This window comes from Schistocerca serialis, chromosome 1, assembly GCF_023864345.2.
Source record: "Schistocerca serialis cubense isolate TAMUIC-IGC-003099 chromosome 1, iqSchSeri2.2, whole genome shotgun sequence".
Taxonomy (NCBI): domain Eukaryota; kingdom Metazoa; phylum Arthropoda; class Insecta; order Orthoptera; family Acrididae; genus Schistocerca; species Schistocerca serialis.
Genome location: NC_064638.1, coordinates 907,194,880 through 907,219,022, shown reverse-complemented (window position 1 = coordinate 907,219,022; position 24,143 = coordinate 907,194,880). Strand labels below are relative to the sequence as shown.

Below are 24,143 nucleotides of genomic sequence, written 5' to 3'. Positions count from 1 at the left end.
CAATATTTGCTTATTCCCAACAGTCAGCAGCTTTCACTCAGTTAATACCAGGCAGAAATCCAATCTGCATTTGGGCTGTACTTCCTTAACTCTTGTGCAGAAATGTGTGCAGTATATTGCTGCATCCATGTTCAATAAACTATCATTAGAATTCAAAAATCTTAGCAGTAATCAGTCAGTCCCTCTATTCTGCTAAGGAGTCCCTTGAAAAATTAAGCTGATTCCTATATTATATTGTTGATTGTGTTTACTGAAACTTAGGCTTGACTTCTTTTTTTCATAAACATTTTATTTTATCTGTTATTACTTTTATGTTGTAACTTCTTGTACAGACACATTCCAAGACCTTGGAGATTTGCTCATCAGTTTGGTCCTATAGAACTAGATGTGTAAACAAGTAATTCCACACATAAAAGTCCTAGTAATACATCTGAATGAAGCACAGCACGTTAGTATCTGTTGGTCAAACGGAACAACTGAGAGTAAAACTGGCTGCTAAGCAACAGGCATTGATCCTAATAATTTGATGAAGATGAAATTTAGGTTGCAATTATAAATTTTAATGAATCCACAGGGTAGATAAGGAATAACAAATTAAACTGGACGGTAAATATCTACAAATGTAAAGGAATAAATGCTTCAATATGAGCTACTGAAATCAGTCAGGTGTAGATTAAATCAATGTTCAGGATTAATAACACCCATGTTGTTTCTGGCAATAACAAAATCTCACAAAAATGTTTGCTGATTTGGTCCCATGTTCTCGACACAGCTAACAACCCACAAATAGCTGAACATGCAAATGGACACAATGTACTTGAAATTTTCCATCCTTACATAAATGTTACAGTAACATTACAGTGACAGAACCCTGCTAGAGGGTATCATAGTTGGTTCAGTATGCCAGCAATGACTACAGTCTTTCTGAATAAGCTACCAATCAATTACTCCCATTATTGACATTCTGTGTCTCGACGTTGTAGCAGAAACTACAGAAAATAAATAAATAACAAATGAAACAAAATATTCTCGGACATGTTAAATTACGACAATTACAAGAAACTATGACTTTTTTAAAAAATTACTTTGCCAAAAGGGAATCAACTATTGGTGTGTTGTACAGCCAACTGATACTGCTCTATCACACAAAACAGTCAATAACATTGACATATAGTAAAAGTATTTACTTCTACAGCTGTAAGTGAAATGTGTGGCTTAGCACAATAGCAAGTGCACACATCATCTATTTATGAAATTACAACTTAGTTGTTGTAATTTGCTGATAAAATTCTAAACTATGTTAGCCTATGGTTAAATGTTCCTTGGTCATTATGTTACAGTCCTCCCCCCACCACCCAACCAATCTCAAAATGAGTTCACCAAAATGTGAGTGTGATGAAAAGGTTACTACCACCATTCTTGTTCCATTTGACTTTCCTACTCCCCACTCTTCTATGTGTCTATGTGATGTGACTGGATTATATTTGGCAATGTTTAAAAAGACAATGAAGAATCAACAAGCCTTTGTTCTCTTAAACAGAAGTTTAGTTTTTCTCTGCTTTAATGATGTACACAGTTTCTTCTATCAATAAATATTAATTAGTGTGTGCAATCCAATTGTTTTATTCTACTTCAACATCAAGCTTCAAATAAATCTTTTTTGTGCAAGAGTACACACACACACACACACACACACACACACACTCATACAATTTATGGCCTTATTGAACCAGTTTAAACAATTTTATAAAATAGGCTACCTCTTCATTTTCTCAAATCATCTGAAATTAAGCTTTCCATTGCCTGACTTTGGTTTGTAGTATAGTTCAGGGGTAGTCAACTTTTTTTACCTACTGTCCACCTTTGTCAGGGGTACTCAACTTTTTTTACTTACTGTCCACCTTTGTATCACTGTTAGTAGTAAAATTTTCTAACTGTCCACAGGTTCCATGGTAAAAGTGATTTACAAAGCAAGTAAGTAATTTTAATTTACAAAATTTATAAATCAGAGTTACAGGAAGTTAAAGCAATAATAAAACATAATTACTTAACAAACACTTTCTGTCATAATTTTATGAAAATGTAATGAAAATGTTTTGTAAACCCCTATGACCTACCAATCATCACAAAAGCTGGGAAGATGGAACACCCCACTAGTGGGCGGTAGGGACCAGGTTGAATACCACTGGTCCAGTTTATTTGTTTTCGAGTTTCTCAATTTTGTTTTGTTTTGTTTTTTAAACCTTCAGTTGTAACTTGTGTTCCCACACACCTTCCTTGGTTCCTGTAGCTGAGCTAATGTCTACTGACTGTTCCAAAATTTCTTAATTATTCTCCTGGAGATTTTATTTTCTGGTGTACTAATTACATGCCCAAAAATGAAATGAGTTTCCTCCTGATGATGCTTATTAGAGGTTGCATTTCCTTGTAGCCTCTTCCTTTAGGAGATAGTCAGCAGTATCTGTTTTCTTGGCAATTTTGTAAATGCACATTCTGATTTTTCTTATTTCTATTTTGCGTATTCTATCTATTTTGGCAATGTGACTTGTTTTGAAAATGGTTTCCCTTGCGTGTATTAGTTCTGGTTGTGCAACTGTTAGGCAGTTTTTTTCACAATTTTGTTGCTGTTCAGAGGCATTGTGTTGTATATGAATGTATATGTAATACATAACATTTCAGAACTCAAAATTAAAGCATATTGTGGATGGGATGACATATCACCTACATTATTTAGAGAATGCACAAATGATTTAATAAAATCACTAACTCAGTTTAGTTGGCTAGCCACTCAGGGACTTTTTCTGGCCTTTTACAGTTCACTGAGATATAAGTTTTTCATGGAGCTAAACCAGTCATGTAGTATTTTTTGAAATAATAAATCTTTGTTTGACTGTATATTACTGTATTTTTCTTCTGTACTATTTAGATTTCAGCTTTTGTGCCATTAGCGAGTAAATGCTACAAGTTCTTAGACCATTAACACATCATATTTGGTAAACCAGTCCAGTAGTCTAACTTTCAGCACTGTATTTGATAATGGCATAAAAGCCGAAATCTAGATAGTATGAAGCAAAACACAGTACTATACAGTCAAGGGGCAGTTTAGTCTTTTAAAAAATCAGTGAAATATGGTCAGTACATAAAAAGGGAGCAACCACTGATGTAAATAATTACAGGCCAATTTTATTGACCTCAGTGACTGGCAAGTCCAGATGGGATATTTCTTCTGTAAATACAACCTACTAAAAAACTCACAGCATGGCACGAGTGCTGGAAAGGCTAATCCATCCTAACAGCAGTTCTTCCATGAACTGCTAAACAGACTGTATAAAGGAAACAAAGTCACTGGGACTTTTCTAAATTTGTCTAAGGACTTTGATTCTGAGGATCTTGCAGTACTTTTAACTAGAGATGGGGGATGCGCTCTTGAACTAATTCATAGAGTTGAATCTTTCAAAGGAGTGAACAATCAGTGATTCAGAAAAAAAGAACGGTAGCTCCAAACGTTTCTCACAGCAGAGAGAGAGAGAGAGAGAGAGAGAGAGAGAGAGACGGAGCATATCAGCGGGGCCTTTGCTGGTCAGAGCACACTGGACGCCACACAACACAGCCAGCGCCGGCCTCTGCCCTGCTTCTACCTTGGCTGCCTGCATTGTGCAGTGCCCCATTGGATTTTGTGTTTCACATATGCCGTGCCGTCCATGTGTGTCGTCTGCCGCGCGCAGTGTCTGGCGCAGCTTAACTTCGCATCGCACTCTGTCGGCGATCGTTTTAGTCGCACGTCCTGCCCTCTGGGCAGTTGATGCAAGCAACAGGACAGAGAGCCACCTAGCGGATAACATAGGAACTACTTGCAACAACCTGCTCGCAAGGGAACGGAAGATTTGTTTCGGAGCGGGTGAGTTCACCACTCCCCCCACCCTCGGAACTCGCCCGCTCAACGCTCACCCCACCGTCTCGACTCTAGCCAGAGCGTTGAGCAAAGCGACTCAGGTGTCACTCTGGTCTCTGCGGTCTCAGCTCATGCAGTAATACAGCTCGCGGCTCGACCCGCTCGACTCAGCGCCTCTGCATCGGAGTTCGTCCCTACTGGATATTGTTCTTCGTAGTAATACCGCTATGTATATTACATTATTATGTTATGTATACATCAATTGTTTTTATTTTATTTTTATTTGTTTAAACTGATTAGATTAGGTTCCTGATGACTGCTCTTACAATAGGATTTTTATTATGGACACTCGAATTTACGCTTTAATTACGAGCGAACCGATAAACGTATCGCAAAATGTGATACACCAATATTTTCCTTGTTTTATTCTGCGTAAGGCTATATGCAGCACTTTCGTTTTACAGTCAAATTTATATCTTTTTTTCTTATTCTGGTACGGATTTTGCGATTTTAGGCGTCTTCGGAAGGAAACGTTCACTTTAAAAATATATGGCTTGCGATGAATTTGTATGAGGTTAATGAAATTTTAATACATTATAGCCAAATATATTGTTAATGTAAATCTCAAGTTACAACATTTTCCGATCACCCAAAAAACCACGATAGTGCAAAATAAATCAATAATCAAAAACTTTGTCATATCGTGGAAATTTCAATAAACAATACAAAATTCTTACTCATTATCTGTGTTACTTAAAAATAGGATCAAATAAGATCAAAATACAGGTGTAGTACTGGAATAAACCAAGTTTAAAGGACAATGTGCCTTCCATTTATTTTCTATTGTAAATGAGTGGTGAGTCATGAAAAAGAGCTAATTCATTTCAGGGAGTGAACAGTTCTGATCCAATCTCTGAAAAGAACAGTTTTGCCCATCTCTACTTTTAACACAATCTGAGATAGAAGACAATACACTAAAGTCTGTCATAAGAATGAAGGTTAATCAACATACAAATTTCTCAACTGTGGAGCCCGACAGGGAAGTATTCCTGGGACATTTTTGTTTCTTGTATATATTACTGATGTAAAACAGCCACAAAACTCAAATTTACAGAATTAAGCTGATAATGCATCCTTTATTACCTGCAGTTGTTCTGAACAGTTAGTAGCGTCACAAAACAATAAAGATAACTCTAATCTGATCACATAATGTCTAATCATAAGATTTATTTTTACTTCAACATATATTCTCCCCATGTACACACTTTTTAGTCACAGAGTACAAACAATTCCTTAGATGTAGCAATACTGGGCTGTTGGCATTGATGAATAAGGACAAGATTGCTGTAGTGAAGTTCTTGTTAAATTAAGCCAATCTCAATAATGGAAATTCCTGAATGGGGCAATATGTAAAATAAGAGAAAGGCAACAACACACATATAGCGCATCGATGCATGGAGCTCCACACATCAATTTGCTATGAGTGAATGGTTGTCTTTCCCCTATTTAACATATAATCAATCTCGAGTGGACATCACTGTCTACAGTTAAAACATTTCATAAATGTAAATTTTTATGTGGTGTGATTTATGAGCATCTTATATGAAAAGACCTTATCAGCTCCAGCTGTAAAAACATTATCTGCAACATTTGCTCATTAAAATGTATCACAAATAAAGTAACTCCTCCTGTCCTTAAAAAATACACTATGGATTACTACACTTGCACTTGCTTTATGGGACTGAAATTTGGGGTGACAACAATACAGACACAGCATCATGGGCTACACATGGCGGGGAAAGAGGCTTGCCAGGTGCAAAAATAGAAAAGCCAGACTTGGCATTACAATCTGCTGGACTTTTTGCCCTAAACACTGGACTACCTATTTTAAATAGAAATGGAGTCAGTTTGGTATTTTCAGTTGTTTACTATTAATAATCAGTCAGTTTTTTGGGAGACCAACCTTATACTGTGCTTAAACTAAAAAGTAAAAATAAAAAACAAAAACAATCAGTAAATGGCCTTACAATTTGACAATTATGTTAGCAACTAAGTGATCTATCTTCTTAAGTGTTCAGCCTTCTTCCTTTCAAAATAAACTAAAAGTTCCTCACTAAACAAACTAAACAGTTATCCATTCTTCTGGAACAAAAAAACTAGAAGTTATTCAATAATTTTGGGTGTTTTGGTGAGACTTATAAAAGTTTAACAATGTAATAGTGAAGGCACGGCGCAAACCAACTCTCTTTCACAATTGTGTGCCTGAACACAGGTAGGAGCAACACGTGTGTGCGTAGCTAGTGGCGAAAGGTGAAGCATGGGAGGGATGGGGATGGAGGGGGGAAGGGGGTGTTGACACCAGCTGATTGGTGCTTTCTACTTTGCCTTGATCGCTCTGTGTGTAGCATTGTTGTGACATTGTGTGTTAGGCTCATTCGGCCTCCGAAGAGAAAAATAGGACACAGAATAGCATTGGTTTGTATATCTCCATATCCTGATGATTATCTAATTATTCCTCCTCATACTTATTCCTCACATTTATGTCACTAGTTTGGATCAGCACTTAGTGGTGCCCAACAAAAACCAGATCTGAATATTTTTGGCTGTACACAAGCACAAATAGCCTGACACTGGCATGCAACCATAGCACAAACCTGCTTTGCCGAGGCCTGGCGGCTGCTCAGCCAGCAACCAACAACACAGACAGATTATATGGATACAGGCCTTGCAGGGGACAACTCTTCAGACGACAGTTGAGGGATAACCAACTGGCAACCAGCTGGCAACCCAAGCACCATCAAAGATCACTGGCTTGTGACCCTTTTCTCCTCCATAGGCCACGTGGCTGAAAGTAGTACCTACAGTATCCTGGTGCCCAGGTAGTAGTTAAGCTGGCGACTGGGCCATACTCCAGTGAGTTTTCTGGCCCAAGTGCTGACTGCGAAAGCATTCCCACAATCAGGAGTCACTGTTATGACAGTGATGCCATCCGTGTCGACCTTTGCGTCCAGGAGCTGCCAGCTATTGCCCTACACCATTCAAGGCCTCTGCACCAAAGAGATATGGCCTTCAATGCCATGACCAGCAGTTCAACTTTGTAATATTAGTCTTTACTTTCCATTGGTGGTATACTGAACTTAACCTTTAGGGCATTCTTCTGGGACTTTAACGTTTGCTCTTCCTCTTGGAACTTAAGCTTTTTCATGTTCCTTTCAGACTTTGATTGCAGCACAATCAGCGTACGGGCATTGGACTTTGAAGCATTCAATTTACTGTCGCATTTTCAGGCCTACAACCTTCAGGTATTATTTTGTTCTTACATTAATCAAGAAGTGACTTGTTTTCAATTATTGTGTTCCAACATAGGTCACGTCAGATAAGATAGTTTATGTTTGTTACAATATACTTCAAATTCAACTTATACCTCGATATCTTTCTTGTGCAACCTTCTACAGACACACCAGAAACAATATTGTTTAGCTGTAAGTGGTCCATGTACTTCACAGTACATACTTTGCATCAGTAAGCTTTTATCAGCCGACTCTTTGCTGTGCTGAGCTTTTTGTAACAAAGATTAGCAGCAGTTTTATATGTCTCTGTGATCCTACAGGCATTTACTTCATGATAATAGGCCAATGATAATATAAAAAACATGTAAAACTTAAAAAAATGAATATTTTGGAAAAAGCAGAGAACTAACAAATTTTTTCTGGGGAAATTATGTAGTAACAGTGAAAGTTTAGTGGCCTGTGGTACTAATTAGTCTGTACAGCTCTGCTGCAGACTCTACACAGCATTTCATGTGGGCATGACCACCAAACAGTGGAACACACTGCTGAACACAACATTCTCAAGTTCAGTGGCTGCTTCACAACCCGCATCACTTGGATCCTTCCCCCCAGCACCAGCTATTCTGAATTATGCAGATTGGAGTTATTCTTGCAACATGTCCTTCACTCAGATAATCATCCTGACCTCACTCTCCGCTAACTCATTGCACCCACATTCTTTACTCAACAGTCTTGCATTCCTACGTGTCAGTCTCCCCTTCCTACATCCGGTCACCTGTTGCTAATCAATTCCTCTATGTCATCATCACTGTGCACCACACAAACTAACTGGTTCCAGTGCTTGTGTGTCACTTCTCTACCCCATGTACTTGCTGCTTCTTCCTCCTGCACTCCTATCCTGTCCACTTGCTACCTCCCTCTGAGATGTCAGCACCCTTCTCTAACCCTTCTACTGCCTCCTGCTTCTTTTCTCCCTCTAAACACATAAATCAACACAACCCCTCATTCTACCTGCTGAACTCCAGTCCTGGCACTGTGGGTTCAGCTGGCACAATGTTGTTGCACGAAGGTGAATGTGTGTGTGTGTGTGTGTGTGTGTGTGTGTGTGTGTGTGTGTGTGTGTGTGTGTCCTCTAGCTTGTCAATGTATTTGTCTAAAAGCTAACAACATTTTCATTCTTTTTTATGTACCTGTCAATGAATCAACACTTCTGCTGTTTGTGAGTTGTCTCCTTTACTCCTGAATTATTTACATTGTGCAAGAAAAGACTTTACATATAATTAAGGGATGTATTTACCTTTCCATGCTTGTAGCTTATACCCCTGATTTAAGCCGTTAATTTTCTGTGGATCTGGTGGTTTCCACCAAACTTTCACTGCGGTGGAGCTAACTGCTTCTGCTTTCACATTTGTTGGTGCTGCCTCTGGCACTGAAAATAAAACAAAATTAGCTGTATTGAAAAACTCCATGGAAACAAAAATCAAAGAAACATTACTTCTATCAGAAAATTACTACTGAAAGACAAACATATGTAAAATAAAAATGGGGAAATACTTACTGGTGACCAACAGATATTGAAACATTGGGTAGAAAATTTTAGTGAACTGTTGGATGCTTCAGAGCCCCCTACTGAAGAGATGTTAATCCACTCAGAAGAAGAAGAGGAGGCCAAAACCCCGCCATCATACTTGTTCTCCTTCAGCCAAAAAATTCAAATTCAGCAAACAGCAAGGAAAATCATGGTGTCAATGTTTTGGGACAGAAAAGAGATTCTGCTTGATTATTTTTTGGGAAGAGCTGAAGCAATAAATTCTGCGAGATATTGTGAGACTATCAAGAAACTTCACAGAGCCATACAAAACAGAAGTCATGGGATGCTGACAATGGGAGTCTGTCTCCTTCATGACAACACGCGCCTGCACACAGCTCATGCAACACAAGAGCTGTTGACTACATTTGGTTGGAATGTTTTAAGCCACCCCTCTCACAGCTCCGATCTCACACCTAGAGACAATCATCTGTTCACTAAATTGAAGGAACACTTTCATGGAAAATACTTTTCTGACAACAACAGTGTGAAAATCGAAGTGAAGAACTGGTGAAAAAAACAGCGGGAGATGTCTATGACACAGGAATCAAAAAATAGGTCCCACAGATGACAAAATGTATTGAGGTAAATGGTGATAATATGGAAAAATAATGCAAGACCTGTACTACAATTTACGTACATTTTATTAAAATAAATTCATTTTTTGTACTTCATAAATTTTTGAACTTCAAAAAATTCTTGTAACCTTACTTTCCGGATTAGCCGCGTACTTACCATCTGCTCTAGATATATCCTGCAAGCAATCAAGTTTGTGAAACTATATCCAGTACATGACGTAATAAACAGTAATGTACATAATTTCAACACACTGAAAGGTAAAACTTTCACAGAATTACAATTAATAACAGGCTGGAGACTGTAGTCCACATACAGCAGGGACAATTTTGTATAATAGACTACAATATGATTTTAAGATAGCTAATCTAAATACCTTAGAGAATAAACTGAAGCACTTATTAGTAGAGAAATGCTCTTTTTGTAATATGTCCTTGTAAACCTGTTAGTGTACATAACAGTAATCTTGTTTTGTAATAGAAAACTGGTAAGTTCTGATCTTCACTCTCACATCAATATATGCCTTTTATCTTTTACTGGTAAGAGTATAATTAGTACAATCCCGTATCTCGCTATCCATTTAAACTAAAGCAACGATAGTGTCTGAAAACTGAACAGCAAATAAATAAATGTGTAACAGAGAAGAAAGTGTGCCAGTGGATTCTTCCATTTTTTACTGGAAAAAATCTCCTTTAGATGATTTCAACAAATACAAATATAATAATTGAACTATATTTAGAACAAATTTTCCATCATCAGAATTTAAAGTGAATATGATAGGAAAAAATGCTATGGTATTTTAACTTAAACGAGCTGAGGTCACCACCTCACATACATGTCAGTCAGAGTGTTACAATATTAAAAATAACTATGGGTGATTTAAAATGACCAATGTCAACTCTGAAGACAAAATATTTGTTTCTAAACGCACATTTGTTGTAATTTCAAATTAAATTTGTAGACAGTGTATAGATAATTATTCATATTACTTATTTCCTGTTGTTTTCATAGGCGAATAAAATCAAAACAACTTCGATGCACAAAATACTATGAATGATATACTGTAATATATTAAAAATAAAAGCTGAGAGATGCAAACATGGAAATGAACAGCTTACCTCCTTCCTTTGTTTTTATTTTCATTCCTTCACTGTAAACACCAACACCCATATTGTTATAAGCAGCTATTTGAACAATGTAGTCTTTCCACGTGATCAGTTCTTGTATTAAGTAACTCCTCTGAGCCTTGAAAAGAAAAGAAATTGAAAATTTCTAACGACTGTCTTTTTTCTTAATTTCACAATGCATAACACAGCTCACTCCCCCACACAAAAACATATTTAGTCTTTAACTTGGTAAATGTGATAACCCAAAAACTTATTTCAGAATTTTCTGAAGACTAGTGCACAAATTCAAAATCCAAGGAACAGAAAGTTGTCACGAAAAAGTAAGGAGAAACCAACTGAGCAAATTATAAGGAATATACAGCAGAATATTATGAATAGTGGTAAGTTCATTATTGTTTTAAGAAGACACCAGAGAGGACTCGTTGACAGAGAGAGTGCTTTCACATTCGGCCCAAACTGTCTAACCTGTCTATCCACTCTATTCAAATTCTGGGACTATTACTTTAATAATAATGTAAATAATTCTTATTTTAGTCTTTGAAGTGATATATAGTAGTTGCCAATACCATCATAAGAAGAACGATTTACACTATAGGTACAAAAACACTTACAAGAGAAATAGAAGAACAATAACATGACTTTTGTAATAAATAACGTGGTTGTTAAATGAGTCATGAAATAAGAAGAAACCCATGCAAAAGAAACAAGCAGGAATAAAAATGTAATCATAAGATCGAACGCAGAAGATGGTAAAAGTGAAGGAAATGTCTTGAGAAACAAGAGGAAGGCATGCTGATGACATGTGACACAAAAATACTCTGTTTCTAAAGTGCATAGTGGAAGGAGTGTAGCTAAGCCATAAAGTATAAGTAGAAGTGTTAAGTGATCAACAGGCACATAAACAAGCCTTGCTTTTGAATAAGATCCTTCCTTAGAACTAAGAAACTACACACACACAAAATTGTGAAAAGTATTTGTCACAGATGGTTTCCATTATCTGCATTATACAGAAATAACTATACAAATTACTAATTTAATCATCAGTCATTATCACACTCTTACCTCATTTGTAATATTTTTGTACGTCCAAGGACTTTCATTGTAACCATACAACCTGTAACGTATAACATATCCCAAAATTTGTCCATTCCTATGGTCTTCTAATGGTGGTTGCCATTGCGTTATGATCTCAGATGGTGATCTTGCTGTACCAACAAATCCTACTGGAGGACCTGATGGAGCTGTGAATATTAAAACAAATAAATGTGATCTCCAAGTAAAAATGAATTTTCTCTCTCTGTGGGAGTAGAGATCTCTGCTCTAAGGTTGTCGCTGTTAACACCATTTTTCTTTAGAGATAATGTCAAATACATGTCTTGATGGAGATTTTACAGCAGTTGTATCATTTTTCATACAAACAACTGGGTGGTTCTTTGTACACCAAAAGGTATTAAAAAAGTTTTGGCCATAAGAGCATCCAAGAGGACAAGTCTCAACCTCCTCCACTGGGTGTTTACACCCAGCAGTAGAAATGCAAGTCTGAGACTGCTTGTCACTGGGAGATCAGCAGCATTACCTCCATTAGCCAGTTTGCTGACTAAGTTATTCTTCAAGGCAATTTTCAGAAATAATGCTTAGAATAACCTCACATGAATTCCTGTCCAATGACATCTCCTTTAATTATGTGAATCACCCAGTCTATAGCTGGCATACTGAAATCCCCCCCCCCCCCCCTCCCATTACTATAGCATAGGCAAGACATTCATGCAGAATAATCTGTAAGTTTCCTCTAAAACATTTTGCCACTATATCTCCTGCAGCAGGTGTTCTGGTTACAACATTTTACTCGCTTTTGATGCTTATCTTCATTCACATTTACTTTCCATTTAGGATCTGTAATAAGCTCACTAGATACCTACAGGTTCCTTACAGCAATTAGTATGCTGTCTTCATTGGTTCCAAGCCTTTCCTTGTGGTATATATACCAGTCAGAATTTAGTACTTCATTACTACTGCTCTCTGGTTTTAGCAAACTTCCTGTTCTTAATGCTATGGGGATATAATTCCTGTTAATGAGTGAGACTAACTTTGAGAGTTCACCGTGGACCCTCCTGTTGGTAACTAATAACATATAAAACACATGGTGTGACAGTGGACAGTTGTTTTCAATCAGTCCTGAGGCTGCAAATGCATGAAATCCACTTCATTGGGCATTCCCTATTGGTGCTGTTCCCTACATGCATATGTGGCCTCAGGACTAATGGGTAACACCAAAGAAGTGACCATTAACAGCTGTCCAGTCCACTGGACATGTGCACCATAGGAATAACATTTTCTCTTTCTTTCCTGAAAAGACATATGTTCCTCTCTGTATTTCATATGCTTGATCTACACCTCTCCAAATAAGGCACATAAACCAATCAATGCATTTATGGAGGAGCTCCTCTAATCTAATGCACCCCACCCCCCTGAGCATGCCTAAGTGTAGCATGTGCTTGAACTACTATGGGGGAGGTGAGGTGGAGGGTGTGGCTCTACAATTACACTGTGATAACACCCAAGTCCAGAAAACTGCATCTGAGATAGTCACAGACTTTTTTATGTTTCTATCCTTGTGACTGATGGTTCTGAAGAACTTTGGCTGTTCAGTTATGTAATAAAATGGAACACCTACAGCCATCCTTTTTATGTTATTTATTATATGGCTACCAGTTTCTGTGATTCAGTACACCATCTTCAGGCCATCAACTCCATCAGTGGCCAATACTTATGAATTGATTTCCATAGACTGTAACAACAATGTTGTGTCTCCAGCCGTCAAACCAACAACTACTAACTGCTGATGGCTGGAGACACAACACCACTGTTACAGTCTATGGAAACCAGTTCATAGTTGTTGGCCACTGATGAAATCATGTATATGACTGGAATTAACCCCCTCAGTATCTGTTAAAACCTGAAGATGGTGTATTGAATCACAACAACTGGTAGCCATATAACAAATAACATCGAAAGGACGGCTGTAGGTGTTCCATTTTATTACACAGTCACAGACTTGTCTGAGCCTCTGCTTTAACCCATCCAAATGACTCCAAGTACAAAGAGGACTGCAGTAGTTTCTGGGAATTATGCTACAATTTATTTGCTGTACTTCCACCCCATATGTAAGATTGTCATCAAAAATTAATTCTACTGATAAAAGAATCAAGGAGGGCCTCTGAAACGTAGTAGCTGGCGTCATTCGTGAACACATGAGCTATGTCTTCATCATGTGTAACCAATGGCCACATACAGATAAACCTCCCAATCTACCAGATAAACATAAATAACTACTAAGAATGGGAACACAAATAGAAAAAACAAGCCTTGGAGTATTTTTAGGCACTGATAACTCAAGTTAAACTCTTCCACAAAAGCAAACATGCAAGCTACCTCTGACAATCAATACACCACTATACACAAACATTTACAATCAAGGTAGCTCAGTAAAGGGCTAAAATTCTATAATATTGTGATCAGCAATGAATTCCAATACATAGAAGAACATTAATTATCCAAATCAGATTGTTAATAACAGCAAACACAGAATGTTGTGGTGGATCTGTAATTTGTACCTTTGGCATGTTGTGTTAATGACAGAAACAGCCATGTATAAATATATCTAAAGATGGCTGAAAATAATTAACATGTGATATTTTCCAAAAATTTTCCCATATATCATTGATACCAGCATTAATAACATCTGTTAACTCTATTAAAACGAAAACCTCACTTGAGAATACCCTAATAAAGGCTGTAATACATAAAGAAACAAAAACATCTTTTGAATGAACTGTTGGACTTTAATTACTTTTTAATTTATTATACTGTATGGCATTTGAAGGCAATATTGAAGCTTACAAAGTAAGCTTTCATTTATTACTTAAATCAACTGTTTTATACTTTCAATCCCAAAAGAAGAACAGTTTTTATTAATATGGATTTATTGTATAGTGGCAACCAAATTGAAGAAAGTGAATTACCTTCTTGAGGAAGATGTACTACATTGCTTGGTTCTGATGGTGAACCTTCTCCAACACTGTTAACTGCACTAACTCTGAACTGATACGAACTTGCTGCCTTGAGGTTTGTTAGAAGTATCCAGCGTTGTTGTGCTGAGACATTGCTTAATTCAGTCACCCAGTTGAGAAGGGGATCTGCAATCAAATCTGAAACATCAGTCAGTATTTCATCAAGGAATGCTCTTTGCCATAATAAAGACTTATTTGAAAATGTCAATGCTAGCAATCGATAAATATAGCAAGTAAATTATAATTGTGCTGACCTATGTCTGATACTTCTCTCTTCTGTACAATGAATTTGAGAGTTGGGCTATTTCCATCAAATCCTGGTGACCAGCTAACATTTACAGCTCTCTGTGTATTTGTATCCAATCTCATGGCTTTCACATTTACTGGGGCAAATGGCAATTCGATGACACTCAGATGTGCAGATCGAGTGTCATTACCACCTGGAGATGTAACTGCACAAGTATAATCACCAACATCAGCAGCTCTCACTGCCTGTATCTCCAGCATACCATCATCTTGCACTGATATTCTTTGACTGTTGCCCAAAACTATTTTCCTGTAATTAATTAACACATTTTAATTAGGAATATCTTAATGTTTTACATAAAACATTCTAGTGTTATACAGTTCTCATTTTAAAATGATGAGCAATATTTCAACAAAACACAAAACATATATATGCAATGAATTAAGAAGCCACAGAAGAGGGGCGGGTAGGGGGGAGGAGTCATATAGGAAAAATGCAAATTGCTAAGCAATAAAGCAAGCTTCAAAAAGTTAGAAAAATTGTAACCATCAAAATTACTTATACTATTAAATATACTAAAAAAACACAAAAACTTACTCTTTATTACGATACCACGTTACGTTGAATGGCACTGATGGATCACTCGAAACTTTGCACTGCAGTGTTGCTGTGAGGCCAAGTAAGACTTTTGTGTCTACCGGAGGCTGGATTATTTGTGTCCGAACTGGAATTAAATTCTTCAGTATTAAAAATAAATTAATTTGTAAGAGAACACTAGTTATTTTCAACACCTATTTTTCACTTTTATGAATGGGCTATAACTCAGACTGTACAGCTCAATGTCACTGTAGTAAACCAAGTGATGGATTACACACACAAAAATGGAAAGCATTATACTAATAGAACTAGACTGATGCCAAATCCTAACAAAATAAATTATCCTATGGTATTTTTAACTAAATACATGTGCACTCCCACTAAGCACAATTCACCTGTCATTAACGTTTTATACCTTATTAATAACACAGTCACCAGAAACAGTCTTCTGTTTTTTGCCTTATTTTAAACTTCCTATTTCTTAGTGGAGTTACACTAGTTTCCTTGACTGTCAGTCTATTAAATGACAAATTATTGTTCTACACAATAACACCTGGAAATATTGAGCCATGACGGGGTTGCTGGCATTGGCTTCAAAATTCCTGGTGCCACTAGCTCGAACTGTCATGCGATGTCCCTCTGGTTTGAGGCCATTAAGGTCTTTGCTCGAGGCTGTTGATGGGGACGGGGTGTATTGTGGCATGGAGAGTTGGGGAGCGGTAACAGAGCATGTCCCTCTGGTTTGAAGCCATTAAGAGCTTTGCTCGAGGTTGTTGATGGGGACGGAGTGTGTTGTGACAGTTGGGGAGCGGTAAAAGAGTAAGGCTGACGGTGTGAGAGGTCTGCCAGGTGAGTAAGGTGAGCACTTCTGCAAGTGTCTTGAGCATGCGATCCGGCAAGTAGTTGCTGGGCATATTTGTGGACTGATTTGAATCCGTAGTTGGCTTTGAGTACTGTCTTCATGAGTAGCCTGGCCAGCCAGCTCTGGGACATGGCACACCAATGACAGAGATGAAGCCAGTTTCGCTGTGCTGAATTCTGGGGCCCCTTTGGAACCGGCAAGCTACATCTCTGATTCGTGAACTTCACTTAAGTTTTGGATTTTGTGATCTTAACCGTTATTTTCTTCTTGATACCTACAGCTCTGTTGCGATCACTGTGATTTCTTAGCTGATCTAGTTCAGCAACAGTTGCTTCCTTGAATTGTGGCTGTTATTTGCTTTTCCCGAGTCGATACTGGCCTTGTTGTTTGTTAACAGGATATCTTGAACTGTGTGAGCTGATGGTGTACCCTGAGCTGGAGCGATAACATGTTTCTTCTATGCTGTGGCCGAACCCCCAACCCTCCCCCATCCCCCGCCCCGTCCCCCACCGCCACCCGCCCATCGTCTCATAGTGCCTACATGGTTGGGTTTTAGCCGACCTGCCTGCTCAATGTCTTTCAACAGCCAGATCATCACCATTCTCTTGTAATACAACCGGGTGCAGGTTTCAAGATACCTTCGGGCATTGCAGACATCACTGCTCTGTTAATTATATTGGCTTAGGAGGTGCCTGGGTCTCAAAATTTGCAATTTGTGAGGCTATGTAATTGGGCTTGGCAGCATAGTTTTCTTTTGGGCATTATGCTGTCGTTGTAGAGGCGATATCTTGTAGTGACACAGGTATACCGTTTGGCTAGTTATTGTTCCTTTCACGTAATTGACCTTTCTGTGTTAATATTTCTTTTGCCAGTCTGTACCGAACAAAAAGGGCCTTGGAAGGCTGGTCCTCTCGTTGTAACCTTTCTTGGGCTTCCTATTTGGTGTTGCAGATAAGCCTCTTGCGAGGAGGCAATTCAAACTCTTGGTTACTTGACTGAAGCAGTTATTCATGAAGGCCTACCTGTTTTCTATTTGGCAGTCTTACTTAAGTGAAGCTGTTATTAAATAAGGCCTGCCTGTTTTCTATTTGGTAATTTTACTTAACTGAAGCTCTTATTATTGAATGCCTACCTGTTTTCTTTTTGGCGATTTTACTTAACTGAAGCTGCTATTAAAGAAGGTCTGCCTGTTTTCTATTTGGTGATTTCATTTAACTGAAGCTGTTATTAAAGCTGGCATGCCCATTTTGTATTTTGTAATTTCACTGTTATCATTGGAGGGCTGCTTGTTTTCTATTTGGTAATCTTACTTACCTGAAGCTGTTATCATTGAAAGCCTGCCTATATTCTATTTGGGAATTTCACTTAACTGAAGCTGTTATTGGAGGCCTGCCTGTTTTCTATTTGGTAATTTTACTTAAGTGAAGCTGTTATTAAAGAAGGCCTGCCTGTTTTCTATTTGGTAATCTTACTTAAATGAAGCTGTTATTATTGAGGTCTGCCTGTTCGCTTTTAATTAAATTAATTTGGGTTAGCTGACTCTTGATAATCAAGGTCATCTTGTTTTATTGCTCTACTATTCGGATCTGATATCTTACCAAATCTGTGTTGCAAATTAACTGAAATTGTGTTTGACAATGGCCTACCTGTTTTAGAGGTATTTAAGTCAATAAGGTAGCAACAGGAAATGACACATGATGGTACATGAGCTTTACATCCCTTTAGCCATAATTGTAAGTTACAACTGGCAGCAGAGTGCGGTTGCATTTCATTGGTGACAGGGAGGGGGGGGGGGGGGGGGTTAGAATTGTCTGTCCTATCACTGGTCATTTGTCATTTCCTTAGTGAAAAGGATCCCTTCAGTTTGTCGAGCATTGTTTTAATTTATTCTGTTGTTTGCAGGGAGCTAACTTACTACAGATCCAAGGAGCTGCCTGGAATCACACATCTAAAGAAGGTGCACTTGCAGTATGAACATAGAATTCAAGAGTTTAGCACTGAGGGTAGTTTTCCAAAGCAGGCGAACAGGTTGTGCACACCATTGGGCAACCCGCTCTGCATTTCGGTGAGCACCATTAGGGAGGTAGGTGTTTCTCTCAATAAGATTTCCATGGCATTGGATGAGCTGCAGCAGAACTAGTCCTTTCTGCAGGACGGTCAACCTACTGTTAGTGAAGTTGGTAGAATTCAGGCCCACCTAACACATTTTGGCGAACATTTGAGGGACATTACCTCCTTGCAACTTCACTTCTCAACTCTCCACACCACAACACACCACGGACCCATCAATTACCTCGAGCAAAGATCTTAGTGGCCTCAAACAGGAGGGATATCGCATGACAGACCAAGCTAGCGGCACCAAAACTTGGATTGGCAACCCCAGCAACTGGGCCACAGCTCAACCTCCCCCCTCCCCCCACCTCCCATTAAACCAATAGTCTCTGGTCCAGCCTACAGAAGAAGAAGAAGAAGGGGAAGGTTGAAACTTCCTGGCAGATTAAAACTATGTGCCGGACCGAGACTCGAACTCGGGACCTTGCCTTTCGCGGGCGATTGCTCTACCATCTGAGCTATCCAAGCACGACTCACGCGCCGTCCTCACAGCTTTAATTCTGCCAGTACCTCGTCTCCTACCTTCCAAACTTCACAGACGCTCTCCTGCGAACCTTGCAGAACTAGCACTCCTGGAAGAAAGGATATTGCGGAGACATGGCTTAGCCACAGCCTTGGGGATGTTTCTAGAATGAAATTTTCACTCTACAGCGGAGTTCGAGTCTCGGTCCGGCACATAGTTTTAATCTGCCAGGAAGTTTCATATCAGCGCACACTCCGCTGTAGGGTGAAAATTTTCATTCAAGGGGAAGGTTGATTAAGGTGCGCCCTGAGGACCTTACCACTGCTCATATGCCTGCCTAGTAAGTTAACCAGACCCAAAATTTTGATGACAGAGCAAGAGTCCAAGAAACAAGAAGTGAAATTCACAAAAACCGAAGAGTCTAAACATGTCACTGGTTTCTGCACTGAATGGAACCTTTATGAGTTCAATCAGGTGCCATTCGGCTTGTCCACTCGGGCGTCAGTTTTTTCTCATTTGTTAGATCACATCCTGGGTGACAAGAAGTTTTCTTGTGCCTGTAATTACCTTGATGATGTTGTCATTTATAATCAGTCTTTTGAGAATCATATTCCCCATCTTCGGGAGGTCCTCTTCCCGCTTCGGGATACAGGGTTGACCATTAAGACAGCCAAGATTACACTTGCTAGAAAACATGTGTCCCTTCTGGGCCATTTAATTTCTGAGGATTGCATTAGGATTGACAGGAATGAACTAAGGTGTGGAAGAAATTTCCTCAACCTCGAAATAGGAAGGAGATAGCCAGATTTATTGTGGTGGTGAATTATTTTTGCCGTTTTGTCCCTGATTTTGGACAGATGGTGCTCCCCTGAATAAACTACATAGGAAGGGGAGAAATTTGTCTGCCGTGAGAGCCAACAGGTGGCTTCTGAAGCTGTCAAGACTGCTATCAGCAACCTACTGGTCTTAGCTGTCCCAGGTTTCAGCAAAAGATTTATCGTTAAAAGTGATGCTTCCGGTATTACTGCAGTGTTATTGCAGCAGGATCAAGGTATAAGACATCGAATTAGCTTTTGTGTCTAGAAGGTTCTCTGGTCCAGAGATGAATTACTCTGTTTATGAGTGTGTGGCACTAGCTGTGCTTTTCGCCTTGGAGAAGTTTCAGTTCTATCTTGAATACAGGGAGTTTGACTCGAGACAGACAATCAGGCACTACGCTGGTGTTGGTTCGACCCATGAAAACTGATAGGATTGCCAGGTGGGCAGTCTGTATCTCTTTGTTTCATTTCACGGTGCGACACATAAAAGACTCTGACAACTAGGTCGCCAACACCCTCAGTTGCATGTTTCAAGAAGAGGAGCCTGTCGAGAATAAGGGCATTAGCGAGTCTCACCTGGTTGTGTGTATGATTTTAGCTGAAGTTCCCCACTTATTTGTGGACCTTAAAACCAAACAGGATCAAGGTTCATTGTGAGATACACTAAGAAAGCAACTCTTATCCAGTGGAGAAGTTAGCAACTACTCAGTCAGGAATGGCATAGTATGTAAACACATTAATGAAGGTGGGCTTTAAAATTTGTTTGCCTGCCTCATGATGTGGGCCTCCCATTTTCCATTATTGTCTCTAGTGGGAGGACATCTGGCCCTCTATAAGAATTGGTCAAGATTAAGGCTCACCTCACTTGGTCACATTGTATAAGGATATCACGTGATAAGTACGTGAGTCTGAACCGCGTAAGAAGGTTAAACCCAGTAATAGTTCTCCGAGGGGGTTGTTACAATTCAAGCATGAGGAGAACCCTATGGACAAACTCTTTATCACTTATGTAGAACCTCTTCCTCGTAACAAGAGGGGGAACCGATATATTCTGGTTATTGTTGATGCATTTTCCAGATTTTTATGGTTAATCCCTAAGTCGTGGGGTCATGGCGGCCATTAGCGTTGTACACCTGACCAACATGTTCAGCTAGTTTGGAGCCCCTAAGGCTCTCATTAGTGATAATGCTCTAGCATTTGTTTCTGAACAGTTTAAGCAGTTTTGCTTTTGTAATGCTGTTAAGAAGCTAACCACCATGCCATATTATCCCCAGGCATCTTGTGCCAACAGCATTAATTGCAACCTTTAGTTAGCTTTGATCATTTACCATCATAAGCCTCCTATTTAACTGGGATACAACCTCACCTTGGCTCAAATTTGCATTTAACATCGCACAGCACGAAGCATCCAAGGCAGTTCCTGCCGCTCTCTTGTTTATGTCTCCCATCAGTTCCCCTTTATCCAACTTGTGGGATATCAATGACCTTCTGCCTTTGTCCGTAACTCCTTAAGATCTTAGGGAAAATTGGGAACAGGCCAGGGATAACATAGATTAGCCCACCGCCGCCAGGCATGGAGACATAATAGGAATAGTTGTTCATTTCAGGGCAGGAGACGAGGTTTTCACGAAGAACTGTGCCTCTGGTTTGAGGCCACTAAGATCTTTGCTCAAGGTCGCTGATGGGCATGAGGTGTGTTGTGGCGTGGCGAGTTTGGAAGTGAAGTTGCAAGGATGTAATGTCCCTCAACCGATTCCCCAAATGTGCGAGGTGGATCTGAATTCTACCAACTTGCCTAACAGTAGGTTGCCTGTCCTGCAGAAACGACAGGTTCTGCTGCACCTCATCTAACACCGCAGAAATATTATTGAGAGAAACACCTAGCTCCCCAATGGTGCTCACCGAAATGCAGAGCGGGGTGCCCAATGCCATGCACAACCTGGCCACCTGCTCTGGAACGCTACTCACAGTGCTAGGCACTTGAATTCTAGGTTCATACTGCAAGCGCTGCTTCTTTAGATGCCTGATTCTGGGGCAGCCACTTGGAACCATAGCAAGCTAGCTCCCTGCGAACAATGGAATAAATTAATACAATGCTCAACAGACCATAAGGGATCCTTACGCACTAAGGAAATGATCACAGGAAACGACAAATGACCAGACAATTCTACCCCCCATACGGCCAACAGAACGGAACCATGCTCTGCTACCACTCCCAAACTCTCCATGCCAAAACACACCCCGTGCCCATGAACAACTTTCAGCAAAGATGTTAGTGGCCTCAAACCAGAGGGACATCACAAGACAGATCCAGCTAGTGGCACCAGGAATTCAAAAGGTGACCCTAGCAACCCCACCACAGCTCAATATTATTCCAAAATGAGGATTTATTTTAAGTAGAATGCGAAGTTAATTCATATTTATGTAACAGTGCCATAGAACAAATCAAATGAAACCATTGGGAACACATCTTAAAAAGGATGACACATCAGTTAAGATTTCTTACCTAGGACAGAAAGGAATGCATATCCTTCCACTATGCCTCCTTCATTCGCCCTCCTACAAGTATACTTCCCAGCATCACTCTCTCTAACAGCAGCTATCAACAGATCGCCATACTCCAGGACCTGAATCCTGCCTGAAGCTTCCACAAGCTTATTATCTGCAAAATCACAAATATCATGGAATCTTAAATAATTCCCACTAGACGTTAATTCACAGTCATGCAGCTAGGCCCTCACAACCAAGATCTATTGAAGATAACACTGTACTAATCTAAAAACTAAAACTGCTTACTAGTTATGAGCAAACTTGCAATGAGCATAAAACTATAAATCTGCTTACCCTGATAAAACCAGGTAATATTTGGTGTTGGAGCTCCAACAGCTCTGCAAGTTATTGTTGCATCCTTCCCATCTAAAACAGTAACGTTCTGAGGTGGGACTTCTAACACCGGTTCAGAAGCTGCGAACAAAAAAGTTCAGATGTTGAGAAAAGCAGAAGTTTTTAATATCAAGAAGAATAATACTTTATAAATATCAATGCATTAAGGCAAAACTAACTTATGCAAAACACAAACATATTAGGCCATATTCTGTACAATGTGTATAAATATTGACTAATTATGCAACTAATAACTATAAACTGAAATGTGTCAGATCGGGTACTTTTAAATAACTCATGGTTTGCTTTTATAGTGACTTTCTGTTTACTGTAGTGAACAGTAATGTCTTTTTTATAATTATTAGAGACATTTCTAAGACATACTGGTCAACATAAAAAACTTAAAGACATTTTATGGTATTACACTGTTTTTGAGTAAACAAACCATTAAACATACTCGATAATGTTTGTTTATTAGGAGAAATACTTTTTCTTAAAGTGAGTACACCATAAAAATGAAAAATGCACATGCAGCAATACAGATGCCATAAGCAAACAGATAGCGTTACGGAGATGTTTAATAAACTCAAGTGGCAGACTCTGCAAGAGAGGCGCTCTGCATCGCGGTGTAGCTTGCTCGCCAGGTTTCGAGAGGGTGCGCTTCTGGATGAGGTATCGAATATATTGCTTCCCCCTACTTATACCTCCCGAGGAGATCACGAATGTAAAATTAGAGAGATTAGAGCGCGCACGGAGGCTTTCAGACAGTCGTTCTTCCCGCGAACCATACGCGACTGGAACAGGAAAGGGAGGTAATGACAGTGGCACGTAAAGTGCCCTCCGCCACACACCGTTGGGTGGCTTGCGGAGTATCAATGTAGATGTAGATGTAGATTTTTCTCAGTATTTGAACTGTCTCTCCCATCCCCATTATTAAATTACATATTAAATCTGTTGTCACAAATTTCTTTCTCAGTGACATCACAATACTGTTATATAGGAATGGTGGTTGTCAAAAGGCAAATAGGTCATCAAGCTTACACGAAGGACGAACTGAGTTAGTCAAGGTAAGCAAATGTAAAATACTTGTCTTTGGAGCTGAAAGACATTATAAAATGTGATGTAGGGAAATATATGCCATGTAAAGCAGTAAAAGACAGCAAAGATCCATCTTAGTTTCAGGGTACTTTTTGGAAAATGTAAAAACAGAGATTACTCTGTTCTCACTACAAAAGAGACTGCAAGGAAACTGTCACAGAAAAGTTAACAGCATCCTGTGCATATGTAAGAAGAACAAGCTACAAAACCAACATAATTTTCACAGACAGGTCCTGGGAGTGAACATCAGAAAATCCTTGGAAGTCCTCATCATACATAAAGTCAATAAACGAATCCAAATCTTCCATTCAATCTCTCATGGATTTGTCTGGTGTTGAAACAAAAAACTGCAAACAAAAAGCAGAGTGTGTGGACTATGAAAAAAGTCACAAGAGTTGGTTTTTAAAAAAAGACACAAGAGTTGGTTTTTAAGAAAAGTGAAAAACACTGCACAGTTGGAAATCTGTCAGAGGTATTGCAGAAATATCTTGGTCCTCACGTAACAGTATAGCATCACATC

General features: G+C 39.1%; 1 protein-coding gene across 1 annotated transcript in view; it reads right to left on the bottom strand.

Moving 5' to 3' along the window:
- LOC126411932 (protein sidekick) overlaps window positions 1-24,143 on the bottom strand; it is a 644,689-nt gene that overhangs the window by 97,131 nt on the left and 523,415 nt on the right. Inside the window, exons 9-16 of the mRNA XM_050081403.1 lie at window positions 22,487-22,606; window positions 22,149-22,304; window positions 15,388-15,514; window positions 14,798-15,099; window positions 14,496-14,681; window positions 11,536-11,714; window positions 10,465-10,591; window positions 8,480-8,611 (exon numbers count right to left, since the gene is read on the bottom strand). Coding sequence (XP_049937360.1) covers window positions 8,480-8,611; window positions 10,465-10,591; window positions 11,536-11,714; window positions 14,496-14,681; window positions 14,798-15,099; window positions 15,388-15,514; window positions 22,149-22,304; window positions 22,487-22,606 — 1,329 coding nt within the window. The remainder of the gene's footprint in view (window positions 1-8,479; window positions 8,612-10,464; window positions 10,592-11,535; window positions 11,715-14,495; window positions 14,682-14,797; window positions 15,100-15,387; window positions 15,515-22,148; window positions 22,305-22,486; window positions 22,607-24,143) is intronic.